Source organism: Lepus europaeus, chromosome 15, assembly GCF_033115175.1.
Source record: "Lepus europaeus isolate LE1 chromosome 15, mLepTim1.pri, whole genome shotgun sequence".
In the NCBI taxonomy this organism is placed as follows: domain Eukaryota; kingdom Metazoa; phylum Chordata; class Mammalia; order Lagomorpha; family Leporidae; genus Lepus; species Lepus europaeus.
The window spans coordinates 25336513-25359409 of NC_084841.1; the positions used below are offsets into that span (position 1 = coordinate 25336513).

Sequence of the window (22897 nt, forward strand, 5' to 3'; positions counted from 1 at the left end):
CAATCAACCAAGCTTTTGAAATGCCTGCCTCAGGAAAGTGGTCGGAGCCCTCTTAAGGAAGACAGCTGAACCCAAAGGGAGGGTTGTGGTCTGAGTGTTGGTGACAATTGGAGCAAAGCAAGAAGAGCTATCCCAACTGGTGGGTCACGTCGGGGAGGGTGCTGGGAGAGGCAGGGGCGCTCCTCCCACTCACACGTGTCTGATTGATTTGTGGTGCTTGCTTGCATGGGTGTGAACAGCCCACACAGTCTACTCAGCACTCGGGCATCAGCTGATTTCCTAGCCCAGTTGGGATGGGCAGCTCCTGGATTCCACTGTGAGCCCTGGGACAGTTGCAGAATCTGGGCCCATCCTCAGTTCAGGTCAGGCCAGAAAGCTTGCCCTTGGCCCTGGAGTTTGGAGTGAGCCCCTGGCCAGGTGGATGTGGAAGCAAAACAAAAGGTCACCCTTGGCCTGCGTTTTGAGAGACACCTGCCTCCTCCCTCTCTGCAGAGACTAAGGCCTGCCACTGTCCGCCCTGGCTTCTTCCACAGCACACCAGCTTGGCTGTGCACCCGTACCCGAGCCTTCTCAGCCCAAGGACTTAGCGCCCGGCGGCCCTTGAAGTCCCTCTTTCCCTCGGGGCCAGCGGGGCTTTGTCTCTAAGCTACACTGGTGCACCTTTTCAGATCTGTGGTTCTGGCGCCCATTGCCGACTCTGCCTGTCCCTGTGAACTTGGCGTTTCCAGAGCTCCCTTTTCCCAGACTTGGTTCCCTGGGTTCCCACTCCTATCCCAGAGCGGATTTCGTCCACCTCTCTTTGTGAGTCCGCCTTTGAGGATTCCAACCCGGACAGCAGCAGCAGACAGGTTTAACGGGTGGACCTGTGATTACCTAACAGATTTGGGGAAAGGAAAGGAACTCACATTGGCAGCTGCTGTATGCCGGGTGGGTGTGGGGGGAGGGAACAGCTGGCCTCGGTTCTTGGTTCTTCCATTTACTCCTCCCACAGTCGGCTGCTGGGACCTGAAGTCCTGTCTTGCCCCAGGGCCCAGATTTGCAGGGCTGACACCAGAATCTAGGGTAATCTTGCCCCAAAGGGTTGATATTCCAATACATTTGGATAAAGCTCTCTAGGCATTAACAGAGTCCCAGTCAGAAGAAGCCATTTGTTGCTAGTTTCTCCAGCTCTCAACCAACACACCTAAAGGAAATCTTTGTGAATACCATTCACCCAACTTGATGTCTCAAAAATGCCTCTGCTGGCTTCTTTTATATCCAAGTGAGCTGATCCCTATCCATTCCTGACTCACCTTTTGTGGCTTCTGTTACTTCCCATCATCTGGTTTTCGGGAAGACTTCATTCTCATTATGTTGCCCTCTCTCACAATGCGTTCTCCAGGAAGCAGATGCTGTCTGTTGCAGACCTGAGAAAGTGCCAGCCCAACAAGGAAGCTGGGAGTGAGGCGTGGCACTGGGGGGGGGGGGGGGGGCTGGCGAGGCTTGGTCTCCCCAACTTTCTCAGCCACGGGCCCAGAATCATTGGGCCCGCAAGGGTATGACCTTGCCATGAAAGCCAAGGTGAACCCAGATGAAGCGCCCAGCTGGGGGTCATGAGCTGACCACAATGGTCTCCACCTGGACAAGTCTTTGCTTGAAGGGGATCTGAGTGGAGCTTCTCCTGCAAGCCACGTAGCCCGGGAATTTGCCTGTGCCTCCTTGTTCTGTGACCAGCCCTTTGTCACCTGATGCACGTGACCTTCAAGTGTCCACAAGAATAATGAACATGGTGCTGAGGCGTGGCTCACAGGTGCCACAGCCAGCAATTGGGGCCATCACTGCAGAAGGAGAGGTCTCCAGCACCCAGCGCTGATGGGCTGAAGTGGGGCCGCCATGCAGGATGTAAAGACAGGAACAGGTGGCTGAGCAATGGGGGTGCCTCCAAGGGGAGAGGCCAGCATTAGGGGGCCTGAGTTTGTTATTTGGCTTGGCCTTGGCTAGGCTAGGGGCAGGGTTGGTTACTTCTGTCTGGTTCTAGGTAAGCTGAAATATTACTTCCATTTCCTAGAATCCTTAGGGACAAACTCAGGCCCATAAATGAGATGAGATGAGACAGTTGGCCACTTCCACACCCTGAGAAAGCACCTCACCCCTCCCTTCCGTGTGGGCCTGCCTGGAAACACCTCTTGTTTTCCCTAAGGCCCTTCTCTAATGGGTGTGGGACATACTGTGGGTGTTAGCATAGCCCTGAAGTAGGCTAATGTGGGGGAGGCGTCTTTGAGCTGTTGAAGTCACAGCTCTTTTCCTTTATCCAAACCTGGCATAAAAATGAGCAACATTACAATGGGCCTTTGCCTCCCAAATCCCAAGGACATCACTAGGATTTGTTTGGAATCAGAGATTTGAATCTCCACTCCGCCCTTACCAGTTCAGTGACCTTGGGCAGGTTAATCTGTTTAAGCCTCAGCTTTCTCCTCTCTGCAAAGATGAATCATGGCTTCCTTAACAGGGTTGCTTCAGGTAGAAATTAAATAGTTTGTGTATGCAGTGAGCCTGTGTACAGCATCCAGTATGTAAGTACAACTTAATCAATAGTGGAACCCATTCCCCTTGTCTATTAGGAAGTTCACATTACTTTTTGGAACTTCTAATACACCACTAAATGCTAGTTTTGCTTTTTCAATATTTGTGCTTATGCATTCAATAATTTAATGTTTCTTTTGTACTTCATTTGCAGTTATTTTAAAAGTGCCAACAGATAAAGACAAATGCCTTTGCATTTTCTTTATGTGAACATGACTAAGAACCAGGGCTCTCAGAGGGCTCAAAGATAACCATGGCACAGTCACAGCTCATTAACAAAGATACTCACCCATGTCACAGTCCTAGCTGATCAACAAAGATACTCACCTATGTCGAAATCACAGCTGATCAACCCACAAATGGAAAGTGCACTGGTTGGAAGCCAAGACGTAAAAGTTGTTCAATCTGTAAAAACTGGGCTTATCTGCTTTTCTAGGCCAGGGTTATGTTACTGTGGTTTTCTCATCAAACTCCTGTAGACCAAGAAGGGAGGGTTCAAGAGGATCATGGAGATGGTCAAACCACAAGGAGACATCCAACATTTCCTACTGCTTCCTAGCAATATGCTTTGCTCAGAGAGGAAGATCACAAGATTTAGCAAGTCAGTCTGTGAACCTGTAGACTAGGGGACCTGTCCAACCCAGCTGTGCCTTCCAGAGAAGAAGGAAGAAGAGAGTCAGACTTCAACAAACTCTCAGTACACTGTATAGAAGAGACTGACCTTAGCCAGAGTGCGCTGATGGATATACTCATTTTGCTATTTCTTTCCTGTCGCTTTTTCTCTGCTGACTTCAAAACAGCAAAAGAAATTCAGAAAAGAGGCCTACTATTGTGATGGAAGCTGTTTTGACATAAGTGAAAGCAGGCTTGGCGCGAGGTGGGGCATGCTCCAAGCCAAGCCAATAGAATGGACCCTGAAAGGACTGAGGAGAGTGGGGAAATTGCTTCAAGATGGAGCTGGACCCACTTGAAAGGGGAGCGAACTCGAGGGTACAGACGTGTCGTCAGTGTCTGAATTCGTGTGAGAAGCGTCGTGTGCACTCTGAGATATGCCAACCCACAGGAATCCCCTTGCTCTTCGAGTCACCTCTGAGGAGGCCAGAAGGGGTGGCAGCCTTTTCAGTGGTGCCCTGTGTGAGCTTAGCGATTAGCAGCTGGTTGTAAACTGTCAGATTTGGGGGGACGAGGGACAAAAAGGGAGGATGTGTCTGACTCTCATAGCTTCCAGCAGCTGTCACTATAGAGGAACATGGGAAATGTGTTAGGAGCAGCATGGAACTCAATTCTTGAGTCACGTTTGACAGGTTTTTTAGATCTTGGTGGGACTGATATTGGAAAATACTCTGGACATAAATTCTCAGGCATGGTCTGGCTTCAGTTCTCCTTGAGCATCAGTAGTACCTTCTTCCAAGCAAGGTCAAGGGTAACAACAAATGTGGGAAAGGCACACAGGGGTTGTCATAAGCCATGCACTTGTCAGGGCTGGAGCATTGGATCTCAGGTAAGAATCAAGTCAGGGGTAGTAAGATACCTTGGACTTTCTGTTTCAGTCCTGGCCAATCTTCAGTTCTCGGGGACAAATTATAGCAGAGCCCCCTATGATGTGAAATTAAGTGTCATTGGTTCAAGGAGCAGGACACATGAGGTTTGGAAGATTCTTAGCACAAGATCCAGGCAAAGGAAGAATGAGTACAGTCAGACCTTAGCACCATCCTTGACATCACACATCATATATCCAATCCAGAAGCAAAAGCCATTAGCTCTACCTTCAAACTCGATCATGATTCTAACCACTTCTAACCATTTCCAACACTATTCCCGACCGACCTTATCTCACAGGATCTCTGAAGGTGATCTTCTGTCTCATCTCCTTGCTTCTTGCCTGGTCTGTTCTCAACAAGGAAACAAAGGAATTGTTTTAAGACACTTTACTCCCCATTTTTGCACAAGTCTTGTTAACAGTGTCCAAGGCCTTCTTACAAAACTGGTCGCTGCTGCTTCTCCCACTTCATCTCCGATGACTGCTCCCACTAACTCCTTTCTAGCTCCATTCCTCCATCACTCCAGGCATCCTTCGTGCTTTCCGTTTGCCATGTTGGTGCTGGCTGTTGCCTCCGTGTGGAATGCTCTTTCCCAGGCAGCTGTGTGGCCAACTCTTTGACCTTCTTCAAATCATTGCTCAGTGTATTCAGTGAGGCTACCCTAACCACAGAACTGCAAAAATGTCAACTGGATTCGTCTAATCCTGGCATACCTGAGCGTGCTTATCCTTTTCCTGTTCATTTTTTGTATCATGGCTCACCTCCTAGCGTACTTTATAGTTAGATGCTTATTTTAATTGTTCTTATTTTATAGTCTGCTCCTACTATATTGTAAGCTCTACAAAGACAGGAATCTTTTGTTCTCCATTTCCAGACCCCAAAATACCTAGAACGGTGCTTCACATAGGACTATTTGTTGAATCAATGAATGAATGAATGAATGAATGAGTAATTTATAATGAACACATAGTGATTTCAAAGGAAAAATAGCATTATGTCATAAGAAAAATGGCATGTGCCCCACACGCATTATCCGATGCTCATCAATTCCTGATGAGGTGAGATTGACTCATTCAGCTACAACAAAGTCTGACTTAGCCAATGCTCCCAGGAAAACGTGACCGACATCCTCATGATGAGCTGGCAAGCCCGGGTAGCTGCAGTTCTAATTGGATTCTGTGCGGACTGCAGGTTGGGCTCCTGTAGTTACAAGAAGCCCTGATCCACTCAGCACTTTAATAAGGAAATGAAATCATTTGCAAAGAGAAGCCTAGAGCCTCTCCTTTTGGGCCAGTATTTAGGCAGTCCATTTTGTAATAGTTTTCATCATTGATCAAACCCCTTCTACCTTATTGAGCTTTTGCATGCCTATTTCCAACAGGGGCTGCATGAGTGCTCTTAAAAGCTTTTAGTTGATTCATGCAGAAACAAGGTGCCTGAAAACCTTTGAGGAAAACTGAATCTGTGAATGAATGCACTGCCCCGGTACAGAATGGTCATCTTCTGTTCCTTCCCCGGGCTGTAGTGGAGTTGGACGTGTGAGAAGCATCCTTGTGTAGTGATACTTTGCTATAAGAGTTGTGGTTTTATCTAAAACAATCTTGTTAGTTTGAGATGTAAACTTTCATGAAAAATCAGTAATACCTTTTAGCATGGAAATCAAAATTTTTTTTTCATTGATGGAATGATTTAGTTGCTTCGATCCAGTGTTTTTCTGCAGGCAGGGCTCTCTACCTTACCCTTTTACATCCAGAAGCTCCAACCAAGAAACAGGAAGAGAACCAGCTCTGCTTCAGCACAGAAAGGATATTACAGCCAATGGTCCAGTGGTTGCAAGAGTTGGAATCTAAATAGAAATAAGACAGAGGGTACATGACACTAGTAGGCAAAAATGGACCTGCTGTCTTGGAAGCTGACATCCTGAATTTAATCAGTGATGTGGACTCATATCTACCTCCCTTATTACTTAATATAATTGTACCTTTTTTAAAAAAAGATTTTATTTATTTGAGAGGTAGACTCAGACATTGAGAAGGAGAGACAGAGAAAGGTTCATTTCCCCAAATGGCTACAACGTCCAGAGCTGTGTCATTCCAAAGCCAGAAGCCAGGAGCTTCCTCCAGATCTCTCACATGGCTGCAGGGGCCCAAGTGTTTGGTCCATCTTCTGCTTTCCCGGGCCATAGCAGAGAGCTGGACTGGAAGAGGAGCAGCCGGACTAGAACCGGCGCCCATATGGGATGCCAGCACTGCAGGTGGAGGATTAACCTACTGCACCACAGCGCCAGCCCCTGTACCTATGTTTTTGCCTTAAAGAAAAACCTATTCATTTTTAGTTCAAGATGCATGGTGGTTACATTTCTAGTCACTAGAGTCAAGAATAAAATACTACTGAGCTTCATTTGTAAGTTTGATATTAGAGAACAAGAGCAATTATAAACTGAGTTCAAGACCAATGATAAAGTACTATTCTGAGAATTATCTTGCTCTATGTCAAGAACTATGATTTTTACTCTACTAATACGTGACCTGGTTAGCCTCAGTTTCATGGGTGCCAGCAGAAGACACAGGACTTCTGGGTCAGAGGTAAGAGACAGTTCACTATTCACAGAACTACTAGCGCAGAAGCCCCCACCTCACCACCAGTCCAGTTTCACTTCCTGAGGTTTCAGTTCCCTGTGGTCAACCACAGTCCAGAAATATAAACAGAAAATTGATAAGTTTTAAATTGCACACCGTCCTAAGTAACAGGATGTAGCATCATACCATCTTGGTTCGTCCAGCTTATCTATGCTGTAAACACTACCCTGTCCATTCCTCAGTAGCTGTCTTGGTTGTCAGGTTAACTATTGCAGTATCACAGTGCTGCTGCTTCAGTGACCCTTATTTTACTTAATGGCCCTGAAGCACAGATTAGTGATGCTGACAATCAGGATACGCCACAGAGAAGTTGTTAAGTGCTTTCCTTAACTGAAAGGGTGGAAGTGTCTCATACGTAAGTGTACACGGGAGAAACACACACACACACACACAGGGTTTGGTACTTCCATTAACCAGCTAGGCTAGGAGTCTTGGAGTTTATCTCCCCATAGATAAGGGGCCTACTTAGCCAGAGTATTAGCATTCTTGCACCAGCTCTTGCAGCCCCCCTCTCTCAGGCAGTGAGAACCTCTGTCCTGGTATGAGATGGACATGATGTCAGTGTCACTGCTAAATGATGTGGCAGTAACACGTTTTGGTGGCTGATGGTTTGAGTTCAGTCTGAGGGGCCAATATTGTGTCATGGGTCAGAAAAAAACTAATTGCATAAATCACGTACCGTGGTTCTTTAGTCTCAACTTGGGTTCTCCAAGGTAAATTTCGCGATAAACAACATGAAGCCCACACATTTTATATACACATCCATGTGTTTATGCACCTTTTTCTGGAGTCCAGATAAGGGAGAGCAGGGACGAGTGGCTGAGCTGCAGCCGTTTGTGCTGAACAGCAGACAGGAGAAGTCACAGGTGTCCCCTCCTCAGTCTGCTCCTCCACACGGTTCCAGTCTCAGCTGCGCCGAAGCCGGGACTCTGATCTGTTTTTAAAGCCTCCTTTGCGCTTGAACCCCATCTCCCTCCATCTGGCCAGGGCTAACTTTTCCCTTTCTGAGCTAGTGAAGAAGTAGATGATTTGTCTTCAGGAAAGGCCTTGGAGCACACCAACAGAACCAGTCACTCTTACCAACAGGAACTGAGCCGAAACACCCTACCTTTCAAGTCTCCCCAGGGGAGTCTGGCTCTGCAGAGGGAGAGGGGTGGGACCTGTGAGACTATCGGGCACCGGCGAGAAAACGCCCCGGGCCGAGTCCCACTCGCCCACTGGCGCTGTCTCAGCTTGCCCGCCTCTGTCCCAGCCCACACTTCCTGCAGGGTGCTCTGTGGCTGTTCAGCACTTCCTCTCACCCCCTTGCCCTCTGGGAACCTGTCCATTCACAGCCCCAGACGGCCTCAAGAGTCATTAGGCTTAGCAGGTTTTCAAAGGACCACAAACAGCTTTTCAGCCTCCATCACTTCTTAGGGCAGAGAAACTCATGGGCAAGAACAATTGATGTCCGTTTGTTCCATGGGTGAGACAGGCTGGCTGTTACTAGTCTTGTTCTATAAAACTCAGACCCTGTCATTATCACTTGTCATAAACACCCCCTTTGGGTTCTGTTTATTCTCTGCTGTCTTTCCTGGAGACGTGATGCGCTCAGATGAAGTCGGGATGGCTGCCTCAGTGAACAGTGTGTTTCAGCATTCTGGTGTGTTCTTTGAGTTACGTGTTCACAGCCAGTGCTGTGGTGGTGGTTCAGGTAACATTGAATCACCCACACATAGACCCCCATGGTTTAGCTTGGCACACCCTGCTGTGTGGTCACTCTGTGCCCAGACATAAATAATCGATGGCTGGATGCCCAAGATGATTCTCAGAGGCACCTGGAGACTGTTTCTTGCAAGGATTTTGGCAAAACCACCACAATATCAAAACTGGGAAGCAGGCATTTACCTAGCTGTTAAGAAGCCCACATCCCGTATCAGAGTGCCTAGGTTCCATTCCCAGCTCTGGCTCTGATTTCAGCTCCCTACCTGTGTGGCAGCAGTGATAGCTCAAGTAATTTTTTTTTAAGATTTCTTTTATTTATTTTAAAGAATTACAGAGAGATGTAGCTCCAGAGAGAGAGAGGTCTTCCATCCGCTGGTTCACTCCCCAAATGGCCGCCATGGCCAGAGCTAGGTTGGTCCGAAGCCAGGAGCTTCTTCTGGGTCTCCCATGTGGGTGCAGGGGCCCTAGCACTTGGGCCATCTTCTACTGCTTTTCCAGGCCATAGCAGAGCTGGATGGGAAACGGAGCAGCTAGAATTCGAACCAGTGCCCATAAAGGATGCCGGCCCTGTAGGCCAGGGCTTTAACCTGCTGTGCCACTGCGCTGGCCCCGTAATTGGGCTCTCGACACCCATGTAGGAGACCTAGATTGAGTTTCTGGCTCCCAGCTTTGGCCTCCAATCACTCCTGTCCACTGTGGGTATTTGGGGGGTGGACCAACAAATGAAGAACTCCCATTCTCCCTTTCAAATAAATAAGACATTTAAATACGTAAGTATATATCACAAGTATATATCACAAGTATACAGCTACCTCAAGCTCTCTCTCAGTAACACCTCCTATCTTTTTCCCTATTTTTCTTCAAACCCCAGGTACCTTAATTCCTCTAGTATTTCCAAATACCCAGTCAGAGCTGTCAACCCTGTCCCAGGTCTCCCTCCCCTCGATGGCTCAGGTTCCAGAACTACGAGGGTGTCAGGGAAGCAGGGGAGAGGAGAGGTGCCCAGAACTTCCTCTGGGGAAGGCTCCTCATGAGTTGGAAGAGTGCATTCAAGAAATGCCAGGTGAGATGAAGCGCTGCACCAGGTTCCTGGGGAAAGCGCTAGGCAGGAATTCAGAGCCTGCTTGGTGGCTATGTTGTTCTCTCCTCACTTTTATTCAGCCTGGGGATGTCAAAGTCAAATAAATTTTAATTAAACTAATAACTCTACCTGCTCGAGGAAATCTCCAAACAATTTTTTAAAAGTAAAGAATAATTATATCTGTTTTATAGAGAGGAAGCCTTCTAGCTTTCTAAAAGATGTGATTGTATTCCATTTCTTCTCTCTCTGTCTCAAGTACTGAGCTACGATTGGTCTCCACCAAAACTCGCGCAGAGGCGTGGTCCTCAGCATGACACTTTGGGAGATGGAGCCTCTTGGGTCTTGAGGGTGAGGCCCTCATGGGTGAATGAATGAATCCCTTTCTCATTTGTGCATTCTTGCGCTCGTGGGAATGGGAGAATTGCTGCAAAAGCACATTGTCTCAAAGCAGGTCTACTCCTGGGGTTCTCCTTCTTGAACTTTGTGCCGTGAGTTGAAGCTGCACGAGGACCTCACCGGATGTGGCTGCCCAGCATTAGAACCTTGGGCCAAAACAAACCTGTTTTCCTTACATGTCACCAATCTCAGGTGTTCTATTATAGCTACAGAAAATGGACTAAGACTTACGGACTGAAGTTGAGTCGCGAAGATTCTAATGCTGGGCAAGAATTGTACTGAATGGAAAAAAACGGGACTTCAATATAACTGAGCTGAAAGGTGCTGGCAAAGTTGGGTGCCTCATTTAAATACAGATGGGTGAGGAATGTGGGAGTATTATACTAAGGGTCCTTTGAAAAGTTCTAAGAAAGTGACCCCTACTCAGCAGTCTCTCTCTCTCTCTCACCGGCTAGCTAAGGTGTCCATAATTCATTCATTACCCTTTGTCTTCTGAATGACCTTAGAAAATTCACTCTCCAGGAAGAAATAAAATAACCTGTCACCCAGTTCCTTTAAGATGCCAGAGTCTTATTTATTGCTAGGAAGCCAGGGAAGGACCCAGGAGATGCTGCTGAACTGACCGTAAACCCCTCTTGGCTTTGTAGTTTTGCCAAGCGTGGACCCTGCAGGAGTAAAACACTGTCTGAGTCGCAGGCACCTTCCTGAGTTCTTGGAGCTTCTACAGGAATACAGAGGGGAAAATATATAAGATCTTCTCTTCCAAGTCGATGGGCTGGCCTTTCTGGTGCTTAAAAAAAAAGTCTCTGCGTACAACCCATAAGTTCAGAGTTTGGTCTGAAAGGTAGATTCTCAGAAATCATTTTAAGCAAATGGCTCCCTAGGCTAAATCTTTCCCAGCTGGATGGTGATGGTCCTGGAGGCCTGGGGCAAAGTGTTTCCACTTTCCCAGGTTTGTGTTTTATCCTTGGCCCTGGCTCAGTACTGTTGGGATGGTTTGCTCCTCCTATCCCAGAACTCTTCCTGGGAAGTGAGCAACACACAGTCATTAGATTATGAAAGAACTTGGAGCTGCTCCATTTGAACACCCTGACTTCATCGAGGATGAGAGTGAAGTGCAGGCTTGATAATGATTTAAAGACAGTCAGAGTAGTGTGGGCTCTGGAACCAGATGTGGTAACTGCAGGAGCTTGCACAAGCTAATTAGTTTTTCTGGGCTGTAATTTCTTCTGCGAAGACACTTGTTAGGGAAATAGTATTCATAAGGCACCTCCTCAAAAAAAAAAAAAAAAAAAAAAGAACTCAAAACTTCCCCAGTATTGCTGTATTTGCTATCTTTTAGATTGAGACATAGTTCATATAACAAAATTCACCATTTTAAGTGTATGATTCAGTGAGTTTTCAATATACACTATGTTGCACAACCATCATTGCTGCCTAATTCCAGAGCATTCCCATCACCTTGCCTGAAACCTCTATTAGTGGTTAGTCCAATTCCCCTTTCCCCCAGAACCTGGCCACCACTAATCTTTGTGTGTCTATGGATTTGTCTATTCTAGACACGTTATGTAAGTGGAATCATATAAAAGAACTATGTAACACATCAATAAGACTCAATTCATGTATGCCTTGATTAGACTCCATGTAGTTACTTCCTTTATACCATCAGTTGACCTTTAATATGTGTCTTAACTCTGACTAGAGTTTCAAGTCTGTGATAGCACAGTGCAGTCTTTATTCCCATTACCCTCTTCTGCCTTTCTTGTATATATATGTATATACACACACATATATACATATATTATTTCTAAATCAGAAAATAAAGATAGTTAAATCCTGAAAAAAAAAAAAAAGAATTACATAACACATGATACTTTGTGGTCTGGCTTTTGTCACTTAGCCTAACATTTCCAAGTTTCATCCATGTGGGAGCATATAAATCATTTCTTTTTATTTCTGAGTAATAATTTTTTATAAAGATTTATTTTTATTTATTTGAAAGACAGAGTTACAGGGGTAGAGACAGAGAGAGAGGTCTTTCATCCGCTGGTTTACCCCCCAGGTGGCCTCAACAGCCGGAGCTGCGCCAATCTAAAGCCAGGAGCTTCTTCCAAGTCTCTCACTTGGGTGCAGGGGCCCAAGGACTTGGGCCATCTTCCACTGCTATCCCAGGCCATAGCAGAGAGCTGGATCGGAAGAGGAGCAGCCGGGACTAGAACCCACACCTATATGGCATGCCGGCGCTTCAGGCCAGGGCTTTAACCTGCTGCACTACAGTACCAGCCCCTTCTGAATAATATTTCATTGTATGGATATACCCCAGTTTGTATATCTACTCACTAGTGGATGTAAATTTGGTATAATCACCATTGTTTGACACAATCAGGCCGAAGGTAGAATGATGACTTGGATATGCAAATCTCCATCAGTAAAATCTCTTTTCCTACCTTGCACTGGTTTTCAGAACTCCTGAGAATATGCATAGTTTTTAATGGTAGCAGTTTGCTCAAAGAAACATTTACAACCTATCTACCTATTCTGAGAACTTTTTCCTTTCCAAGAGTTTTTTTCAGAATGGGGGGAAAACCCACAATTCAAAGAAATGAAACATTGTAGGAAGATGTTCACTGAGAAGCAGGATTTGTGTTCATTTTTCTAGACTTCAGTGGATAGGCTTCTGCCTCTTCATCCCATGCTGTTTCACAAAACTGCTGGAGGTCTACACCTGCCTTTTTTTTTTTTTTTTTTTTTTTAACACCTGTCTTTTACCTACTTGTTTCTGTGTGTAACCTCACCAGGCTCCAGAGCAAAGAAATATTTTATTAGATTTGGTTGATACTTGAATACCATTCTTTCTTGTTCAGCTTACTCTGGAGAAATTCAGAATAGCTTTCTCCTTTAGTTAGGCAGTCGCTGTCGTTGCATTAAAATGACCATGAGGTATGGGGAACATAGGCCTTTCCCACCTAGTACCTTTCCCACCTAGCTTGTCACCCCTCTCCCACTTGGTGGCTGCCTAGATAAAAGCTCATGGTGAGAGGAGATCTTTGCCAACCTGGCTGCTCTCCCACATCTTCCCCGCCCCAGCTCTGGCTCTGATTTCCCCCGGGGACTAGATCACAAAGGGGCATCTTAATGTCTGTTTACCTGGAGTCTTCATGCCTTTATGGGCAGCGTTGTGCCTGGAGGGAGAACAGCTGGCGCGGTAGACCTGGAGAGGCTCTCTGTCCCGTATAGAAGGTTGGAGGCATCCCAGCCCCAGGCCTGGCCTTCGTGGGCGTAGGAGGACCTGGAAGCAGGTCTGCTTTGTGAAGGATTAGCTTGTTGACACTCTGTACTTGGGAACCAGTGATGTGTAGGATGTGGCAAGATTCCAGGGGGGAGGCATTTCCCGGGGTTCATCAGGGATTTGCGCTTTTTTATCTTGGGTGGCACGAATGGAGGGTCCAGCCCAGCCTGGTTTCCTGACATTAAACAAGTGTTTTCTTTGCCAGAGCTTTAATGATCTGGTTCTGAATGTTGCTGTTCACTGCATTTAATGTTCCATTTCCTTGTTATTCTTTAAGATCTGGAACAATTATTGTCTGCACACTTCATATGCCTTATTATCTCATTTATATTATTTCCTGCTTCTCGCTATTTTCTAAACCTCAAATACAAGGAGTCTTGTTCATGGCTAATGTGCGTTATGAAAAAAACTGCATGGATTTCAATTTTTTTGTAATAAAATATCTTTTAATTCCATTTTCTATGAACTCTTTCTTAAGTCCCCCCATATATGAAGAATGGACTGAGCTTTCTCCATTCTAAGTGTCGCCAGCTCCTCCGATGGTTCCAGCTGCCACAGTTTCCAGAGCCGCCTTTGTCCTGGTCCCCTGTGTCTGTGTTTTCTGTTTTGTCAGCGCTCCTCCTGATGCCGTGCCCTGACTGGAAATAGCATTCTGTGTGCTCTGAACAGCTCGAAGTAGAACCATTACCAAGAAATGGACCCTGTACGCACTGAGTGACATGTGGCTCCCAGTGTGTAATTAGCAATTGCACCTTACCTCCAGCCAGCACCCACCACCCCTACTCACTATCATCTTCACTGCGGGGCAGAAGTTCCTACTGGTGTGCGGTTGATTTTTTTTTTTTTTTTTTATCTTGAGAGTTTTCATTTCTCCCCACCCATTTTATGCCTCCTCGACCAGGGGGACTTGTGATATTATCTCATCAGAACCAGATGGGTTGAAGTCTAACATAATCAGATGCAAGAAATTGTTGATGGTGCAGAGAATTTTGTTTTTTAATGGTTTGTTAGATTTGGCTCTGTTGATAGAAAACTTGTTCTCTGATTCCTGATCCTAGGCGCTTAAAATCAGTACTTTGTAGTTCGTGGAGTTTCGCGGTAGTTTTTTTGGCATCAACAACTACATAGTTTAAAAGAATGACTTGAGTGTTGAGCTTCTGTAAGAGTTGAGCACCTTAAGATGTGGGGTCGTGGTGTCCCACGCGGGCCAGCAAACCTGTCCGTGGGCGGTGCTGCTCAGAGGGGCGTGCGGAGCCCTAACCAGCCCTGTCTGTCTGTTACAGTTACCTGGCTGAACAGTGCTGGAATGGCGGCTTCATCTACCTGATCATGCTGCGGCGCTTCAAGCACAAAGCCCACCCTGCGTACAATGGCAACAGTGGCAACAGCTCTGAAGCAGGAGAGACGCCTACCTTGGAGCTGGGTGATCAAACAGCAAAAAAAGGGAAAAGAACGAGAAAGTTTGGAGTGATCTCCAGGCCTCCTACCAGCAAAGCCCCTGAAGAATCCAAGAGCAGCGTTGGCTGTGAGTCGGCCGACGACCCCAGCTCTGAGCTGGAGAATGGCACAGACCCTGGACTTGGAAATGGCCATGCCTCTGAGCTAGAAAATGGGCCGGATTCTCTCAAGGAGGTGGCTGGACCCCAGCTAGAGAGGTCAGAAGCGGACAGAGGGGCAGAGACTAGAATTCCTCTGGCCACGAGCAATGACAAACGGCGCTTCTCGAAAGCTGGGAAGACGGACTTCCAATCGAGCGACTGCCTGGCACGGGTAAGATTTGGTCTGATGGTAGAACCCGAGTTTTAAAAGAAATATTGTTGAGGTTGCTTTTAAGGTTAAAAAAACATAGCTGAGATGGCCTTGCCTTTAGAAGCCAACAAAGTCAAGATAAATCATCAGAGCACACAACAATAACACAACAGTTTCAGTCAGTTTATCCTGCTTAAATGAAGAGCTAGTCAAGTGAGCGCAAGTGGAAAGTTGAAGGCTTTGGTGGCAACATTTAAGTCCCATGAAGCCCGGATAAAGTATTTGAGCTTTATCATTATTTATCACTGCTGTCACAGTGGCATTGCTGCTTCAAGGCCAAGGATTCCGGGTGACAGTTGGTAGCACAAACATGCAGCTTTCAGTGTTACACAGGAAGGGTATCCGACAGGCGAGGAAGCATCTGCTTTTATTGTTAACAGTACAAAACCAGTGACATTTTCATGGGCTCGTGTTATGACACTGGGGGATTCCTGTGGAGTTGAGGGGCTTCACAGACGCCCCTGGTACTGGGATACCCAGCCGTGATGGTCAAGGTTGGTCTCGCTAGAGGCAAAGCAGATGTGGTACATTCTCAGTGACAACAGGTGAGCCTCTGATCTCCAATTCTGTCCCTCCCGCCTCGTAACCAACATTTTCTCAGTTAAGTACGATTTCTTAAAGGCCAGCATGTTCATTCCAGGGGTTCTCTTGGCAGATTTTCCTACGGGCGGTAACTTCCTGGGTGGGTGCTGATTGGTTTCTTCTCCAGCTCAAGGGAAGGAACTCTAGGGATGAAAAAGAAAAGTGAAAAATGGGCGTGGAAGAATCAGGTTTCATCCTTGCTTGCTGAGAAGTGACTGTAGGACTCTAATTTCTGCCAAGACCACTGGGTGTGTGTTTCTCCAGTTATAGCCAATCGGTATGATAGAGAAGAAGCAAAATAACCCCCTTCCAAGGGATCCTGCTCCTCATTTGATTTTCAGAGGCACCATGTACCGATGGAAAGTGTGAACACACCAGAAGAAATGATGTTTTCATAAATGATTTTCTACCACCTTTGCCCGCCCCCCCCAAAAAAAAAAAAAAAAAAAAAAAACAAGGGCAAAAGCCATCATAATGGAGCCCCTCACACAATTAAGGGCAATAAAAATATAATGCTGTGGTCCTTCTCAGTGAGTAATAACACCTTCATATGTTCTCCCTGATTAGATTAGATTGTGAATAGACAGCTCATGATATATGGAAAAAAGTAAGGTAAGGAGTGTTGCTGCCCTCAGTCATTTGAAGGTTTAAGGCACAAAAGGGGGGGGGGGTGAAGCTCACATGCAGTCCTGATAACAGACTTTTATTTGGCCCGAGACATGGCAGAAATGACTTGGAATGGTTTTAAAAGGGGGGAAAAAGGCTTATAGGAGAGCACCTGTCCTCTGCTCGTCTTCGTTAAAAGCAGTGACGTGAAACTGAATTCCTGGCCGAGACCCCTGCAGGCGACACACAGCAGAGCGCACTTGCCTGGTTGCTGCGCTCCAGTAAAATGGCCAAGAAGGTATTTGTAAGAAAATGAAGGGAAAAAAAAAAAACCTGACCCATGGCCTTTGGGACATTTTTTGCCTCAAGGCACATGCCCTTGGGAAGGAGAGACCCTCTAGAATTTGTGTTTTGCATAACTGTACTTTAGGTCTTGGTCAGTCAGTATGGGCCATACCCCTAACCAGGCACGCATGTTCAGGCGCCTTTTCTACCCCGGAAGTCTCTTTGTCATTTGACGCATCTGCCCAGGACTGAGCCGATGAGCAGTGCGTCTCCACAGCTTTACCACATCCATGTGGTCCCAGCCTGGAACCCAAGGTTACTTAGGTTCTGGAACTAGAGTGATTTTTAATTTTTACTCCAGGATAGTTGAGACCAAGGTCATCCTGAACTAAAATTTCCAGAAAAACAAATTATTTACCTCTTAAAATTTTAGGGGGAAAATTCCATTCCACTTGAATTAAACAAGTCTGTGTTCCGTGTCTGTTTTATTGATGATTTAAGATATCTACAAAGACTTAATAAATCACAGAAAAGGCTTATAATGATCATTCAGACCATTTTTGTTTGTCAGGTTCTTCTTCTTCATAGACTGTTTTTTGTTCCAAGAAACAGTTACCTTACAATAAATCTTCAGTCTTTGTTTTCCTGTTTGGTTCTTCCCTAACAGAGCAGTAAGAAATATACTTCCTTCTACCACATACTTTACTTTCTTAAAAATGGTATGTCTTCATAAAAAATTAACCCATAATGATACAAGATTAATTTTAATTTTTATTTTTTAAAGATTTATTTATTTATTTGAAAGTTGGAGTTACACAGAGAGAGCAGAGGCAGAGGCAGAGAGAGGTCTTCCATCCGCTGGTTCACTCCCCAATTGGCCGCAACGGCTGGAACTGCACCAATCTAAAACCAGGAGCCAGGAGCTTCTTCTGGGTCTCCCACGTGGGTACAGGGGCCCAAGGACTTGGGCCATCTTCTACTGTTTTCCCAGGCCATAGCAGAGAGCTGGATTGGAAGTGGAGCAGCCGGGACTTGAACTGGCATCCATATGGGATGCCAGCACTGTAGGTGGTGGCTTTAACCACTATGCTACAGTGCCAGCCCCCACAAGATTAATTTTTAAAAAGAAATATAAAAGTTGAATCCATCCGGTAAAACATAACAATCTCTTAAGACATAGAGAAGCCATTTTAAAAATAAATTCAGAGTTCCTTCTTATCTTTCCAGCAAAGATTTTTACCATCCAAGATGACAAGTTTTGCAATTCTGTTTATGTAAGTTGTGTATCTTTTGTAATGCTGCATAGTGAAAATGAATACGACCAAACATAGTTTCATAATAATTTTAAAAAAAAAATCCTAGCACTTGCCAAGCAGGCAAGTTTATTCACAGCTGTGGGTAGAGCTGTGGTCTTATCCCGGTCATCATAACCCACCCTATACATAACCCACCCTATAGCAGACCTTTCCCCTGTGCCTTTTCCGTAAGTGGCTTATCACAGACTAACGGGGCACAGGAAAGGGCGGTGAACTCTGAAGGAGGGTCTCTCTGCCCACGTCTTTGAGTGGTCACTGAGCTTTGCCATCAGACACCGGCAGTGTGGGTTGTGATCTTCTCGGGAGTCCTGCAGTCGCTGGGTGAACCTGTACCGTCCTGCCTGGGGATGTCTCCTGAGTCCATGTCTGTGCCTTCACCTCCCTCCTGAACCCTTGAACTTGACGCCAACCGCCTGGAGGGTGTGTCCATCTCTGATATTCCACGTCATGCCTCAAAGTCAGGGCATCTCCTTGGTCTACCACCAACCCCCTCCAGTGTTCCAAGTCTCACCATCTTAAAGTTGTCCCAGCCACAGGTGAAACATTCAACTAGGGTGACCATCCACCCTGGTAGGTCCAAGTCTTTCCCTGGCTTCTCAGTGAGAATCCTGGAAACTGTCCATTGCAGGCAAACTGGGATGGCTGAGCGTCCCGCTGTGCATTGAAATGCTGCCCTCTTCCTTACCCACGTCCAGGGCGTCGCCACAGCCTGTCCATCCTGGGCTTCCTCTCAGATCTCGCAGCTCATGGCACCCCTCTTTTCTCCACACCCACAACTTTAGGTCCTGGCCAGCTGCTTTCATTTCTCACCTGGGCAGTGATGATCACCCTCTGCCAGTCTCACTGCCCACCCCATACCATTTATCCACCATCTCCCCTGCAGCCAGAAAGACACTTCTAAAGAGCAAATCTCATCGTCTCATGGACACACACATGCGTGTGAACTGACACATTCTTGCCATCTACATGTGCACACACACACCCATACACAGACACACCTGCTGTAGCTTACACCCTGTGGTGGGCCCATTTTGCTTCCAGAGTAACATCCAAGCTTACCTTGGCATGGCATTCCAGGCCCTTCATTGCTTGGTCCCTGCTTAATGTTCTGCCTCCATGTCTCACGGCTTTCTTTCTAACGTTTTCTGTTCATCAGTTTGCTATATAGTAAGGAGTATTGTGAAAGGTAAAGATGGACAGACAGAAGAAGAGGCACACAGGACAATGTCCAGAAGGGTCCCCTGCAGAAGTCTGTCCCCATGCAGGGAGGTTGTGCCACCCTAGTGCGGTGTGGAGACATTCACCGATCTGAACACTCCCCAAGGCCCGTCCTTGAGGGATCCTCTGTGGCATTTTCACCTCAATAGCGTGACCGATTTTTATCTCCAGTCCCAGCTCTTGCCTCTTCCCTGCCTGGATGGAGGTGGGTGGAGCTGGAAGTTCCGTCTTTGTCCAGACATGGTCTTTCTGCTGAGCAGCACCCGTCCTGACACTATAGGGATTTCCAGTTTCTCACTGCATTGGGCTGAATGGGCCACAGGGTTTTGTTTGTTCTTTTTCATTACATTTTTTGAAGTTATTTTATTTGAGAGAGGGAGAAAGAATACTCCCAAATGCTGGTTCACTCTCCAGATGCCCACAACAGCCAGCAGGGCCAAAGCTGGGAACCAGAAACTCAATCCGGTGGGTGGTGGGACCCCAGTCACTTGAGCCAACACCATTGCCTCCTATTAACAAAAAGCTGGAGTTGGAAGCTAGCACCAGGATCAAACCTAGGTATGGTGCCTAAGCATCTGGCCTTCCTACAAATGCATCAAGGCCATGCTCACTCGGCCTCTGGGGACTAAAGGCCACTGCAGATGTAGCTGTCACTGTCGGATTCCCTCCCTTCCCTGGGTATGTCAGCTCCTGCCTTTCCCAGGGCACTGGTCATTAAGATGGCTCCTTTCAGAGGCCTGTGTGACATTCCTGCCACCTGCTGCGTCGTGAAGCATCTCCTTCCTGGGCACCTGCAGGACCCCTCGCTTGTCTTCATGGATGCACAAACCCCACATGCTCCATCTGCGTTGTTGTGGAAGAACCTTATTTGTCTTTCTGTCCCCCGTCCTAGCTCAGCGTCTTGCACCTGAAGGTGTTCTGTAGCTTTTTGTTAAGGAAATGCCCAGGAGATGGGACGTGGAGTGCCAGCCCCAGCTCTGTGACCCAGCTCTGTGACCTTCAGGCTGCCACTGATTGCTCTAGGCTTCTGTCTTCTCCCTACGAACTGAGCGTTTTGGTCTCGTGACGGAGGCACTTCCAGCGCTCGCATTGTGATCACACGTGTCCTCATTTCTTCCTGATCGTTCTCACCCAGAGGGGATGAGCAAAGCGCCCCAGGATGGGTCTGCAGCTCCGGCCAGAGTGTTGACTGCGGTGAAATTCTACTTGGATGCTGCGTCTCCTCACAGTTGGGGCAAAGATGTTGTTGTAAAACGTCTTTGGGTTCCAGCAGAAATGAGGTCATGGCCATGCTGCGAGACAGCTCCCTTTCATCTACTGCCCTGTTTGGGTCCATAAATCCCTGTGTTGGCCTCAGAGAAGAGGCATATTGTGTGGGAACTCGCACAGTAGTCGGCGGTTTATAGGAGAGGCTAACACCCTGACCACATCAGTACAGAAGTCCATAGCATCCCATTTTTTCATGGTTTGGCTTTTTCTCAACCGGATGACAAAATCTCATTGCCTTTTAAGCCAACTTAAAAGGAAACAAATGCCCAAACCATCTGCCTGGACAGAGACCCTTTCAGAAGTCAATCATCAAACACGCAGGTCTCCACCTGGGGCAGCGTCTTAGCGTCAGTCTCCGAGACAGCCTAGGAACTGTGAGATGAGTGTGTAAGCACTCTATCGGTTAATTCGATGATATCTGTGGAATGTGGTCACAGTGTGCTCAGCACTGTTACGCTCATAGCTGTTGGTAAACAAGAGAGACAGGCTTTCTGCTCCGTGGAATTTATAGCCTCCAAGGGGTCACAAACAATTAAAAAAGCAAATTAATTTGATTGTCAGGTAGCGACAGGCACCATAAATGAACTAAAACGGGGGGGAAATGCAAGGTGGCTGGGCAGTGTCATGAGTGGGAAGCGTGTTGATCCCAGGTGGCGCTGGAGCTCACTACAGAGGTGACATTTGAGTGGAGTATTGGGTGTCAGGATCGGCCGGCCTTGCGGAATCTGGGGGCAGAATGGTCCCAAGGAGGAGCCAAGAAATGCACCTGCCCGAGGCAGCAGTGATGATGTGTTCCAGAAAGAAACTGGGCGTCAGCAGCTGATTCATAGGTGTGGACGGGGCAGGTCACAGAGGTTCAAGGGCACCATCACGGAGAGTTTGGGCAACAGCCTCGTTTCAACAGGGAACTGTCGGAGGGCTGAAGTTGGGTACGTCGTGATGTATGTTTTTTAGATGCTCATCCAGAATGTTCGATGAAGAATAACAGACGGTGGGAGGTAGCAACAAAAAAGGGAGGCCACATTGGAGGCTCCTGTCGTCACCCAAGCCGAGGACGCTGGCCGTGGTTGGGGGACGGGGAGGGGGGACAAGCAGAAGTAACTGTGGGCGGCCCCGTTGGGCGAACAGAACCTGCAGATCTTGTTCAGATGTTGGAGGTGCAGGAGAGGGAGGGCTCAAAGATAACTCCTGTGTCATCTTTAGCTTGAATAGATGACCGTGCTGATCCCACTATGGTAGGAAACCCAGGAGCCAGAGCAACAGCGAGTCTGGTTTTGACCATCCCTAGATGCGTTAAGTACCCAAGCGTGCCTGTAAGGAGGCAATTGGAAACACTTAAAATCGCTGTATTTAAGTTGGCCTGCTGCTGTTTCACCAGCACTGGCTTTGGCCTCATAAACTTCAGACACTGATTTTTTTTCTAACTGAACCTCGCTTTAGCCTTCGGCAGCTAAATTTAATGCTGAAAACTGTACCGTTAAAATTGATAACATTTGCCTTTTGTTGCCTGTGTTTTCCTTTATATTCCTCTGAACTCCTTCATTAGTTGACCAAGAAATGCCAAGGCAAGGAAACTTGCATTGATTTCTTTGAACACTGTCCTTACAATTTCTACTTTAAATTTGGAAGAAAAAAATCCAAGCAAATGGAAAACAGTGAAGAACTGGTTCTTGACCAGTACCGTATTGCAGACTGGTCATTTCTACTCCTGCAGTCATTGTTACTGGATTTATTTTGTTTTAAAATTTATTTATATGAAAGGAAGGGCGACAGAAGAAGAGAGCTCCTCCATCTGCTAGCTCATTTCCTAAATGGCCACTGTGGCTGGGGCTGAGCCAGGCTGAAGCCAGGAGCTAGGGACTCCATCTGGGTCTCCAACATGGATGGCAGGGCGCCAACTGCTTGGGCCACCGTCCGCTACTCTCCCCAGCCCTTCAGCAGGAAGCAGATCATCCAGGACCGGAATCGGCACTCTGCTATGGGACGCTGGCACCGCAGGCAGTTCTTCAACCTGTGTGACCCCTGGTTCATTTTTAACTAGCTGGATGTGTGTTGGGCTGGAAGAGGAGTGTGGAGTAGTGGGTGTTCTTGATGAAGACTGTCTCATTCTTCCAAGCAGAGTGTACATGTAGGCCATTATTCCACCCCCATGAAAACAGATTTACGTGTTCTTGTCACAAGTCCTGTCCTAAAAGCATTTAAAAAGGGTGTGTGTGTATCTAGTACTGTCAGACTCCCTGGGAGCCATGCTTATCTGTTCTGTTTAACCAAAAAAAGTCAAAAAATAAGGAAAAGGGGGAAAGGGTGATGGTGTAAACTTGTAGTAGGGTTAGACAAGTTTTCACCAATTTGGGCTAAAGCCAAGTCAGCTTTCTTGTTTCTGGACTCCAGTCACGGTCCCAGTTGCTCCTGGGAAGGAAGGCCACAGCTTTCTGACCGGGGAGAGGAGGTGCCCTGTCTCTCATCTGCTAGACCCCAGAGCCTCTGCAGATCTTCCATGGAAGAACAAGGCAGCCACCCCCCTGCTGTGGCTTCCCAGCTGCAGGGTAAGGCCCAGAGAGGCAGCCCCAGGGCCATGCTGCATGCTGGCCTGGGAGGCC

At 47.0% G+C, this 22897-nt stretch overlaps 1 protein-coding gene across 1 annotated transcript in view; it reads left to right on the forward strand.

Annotated features, from left to right (window-relative positions):
- The window catches only part of PDZD2 (PDZ domain containing 2), a 262954-nt gene that overhangs the window by 142129 nt on the left and 97928 nt on the right, over window positions 1-22897 (forward strand). The window contains exon 2 of the mRNA XM_062211925.1: window positions 14496-14982. Coding sequence (XP_062067909.1) covers window positions 14496-14982 — 487 coding nt within the window. The remainder of the gene's footprint in view (window positions 1-14495; window positions 14983-22897) is intronic.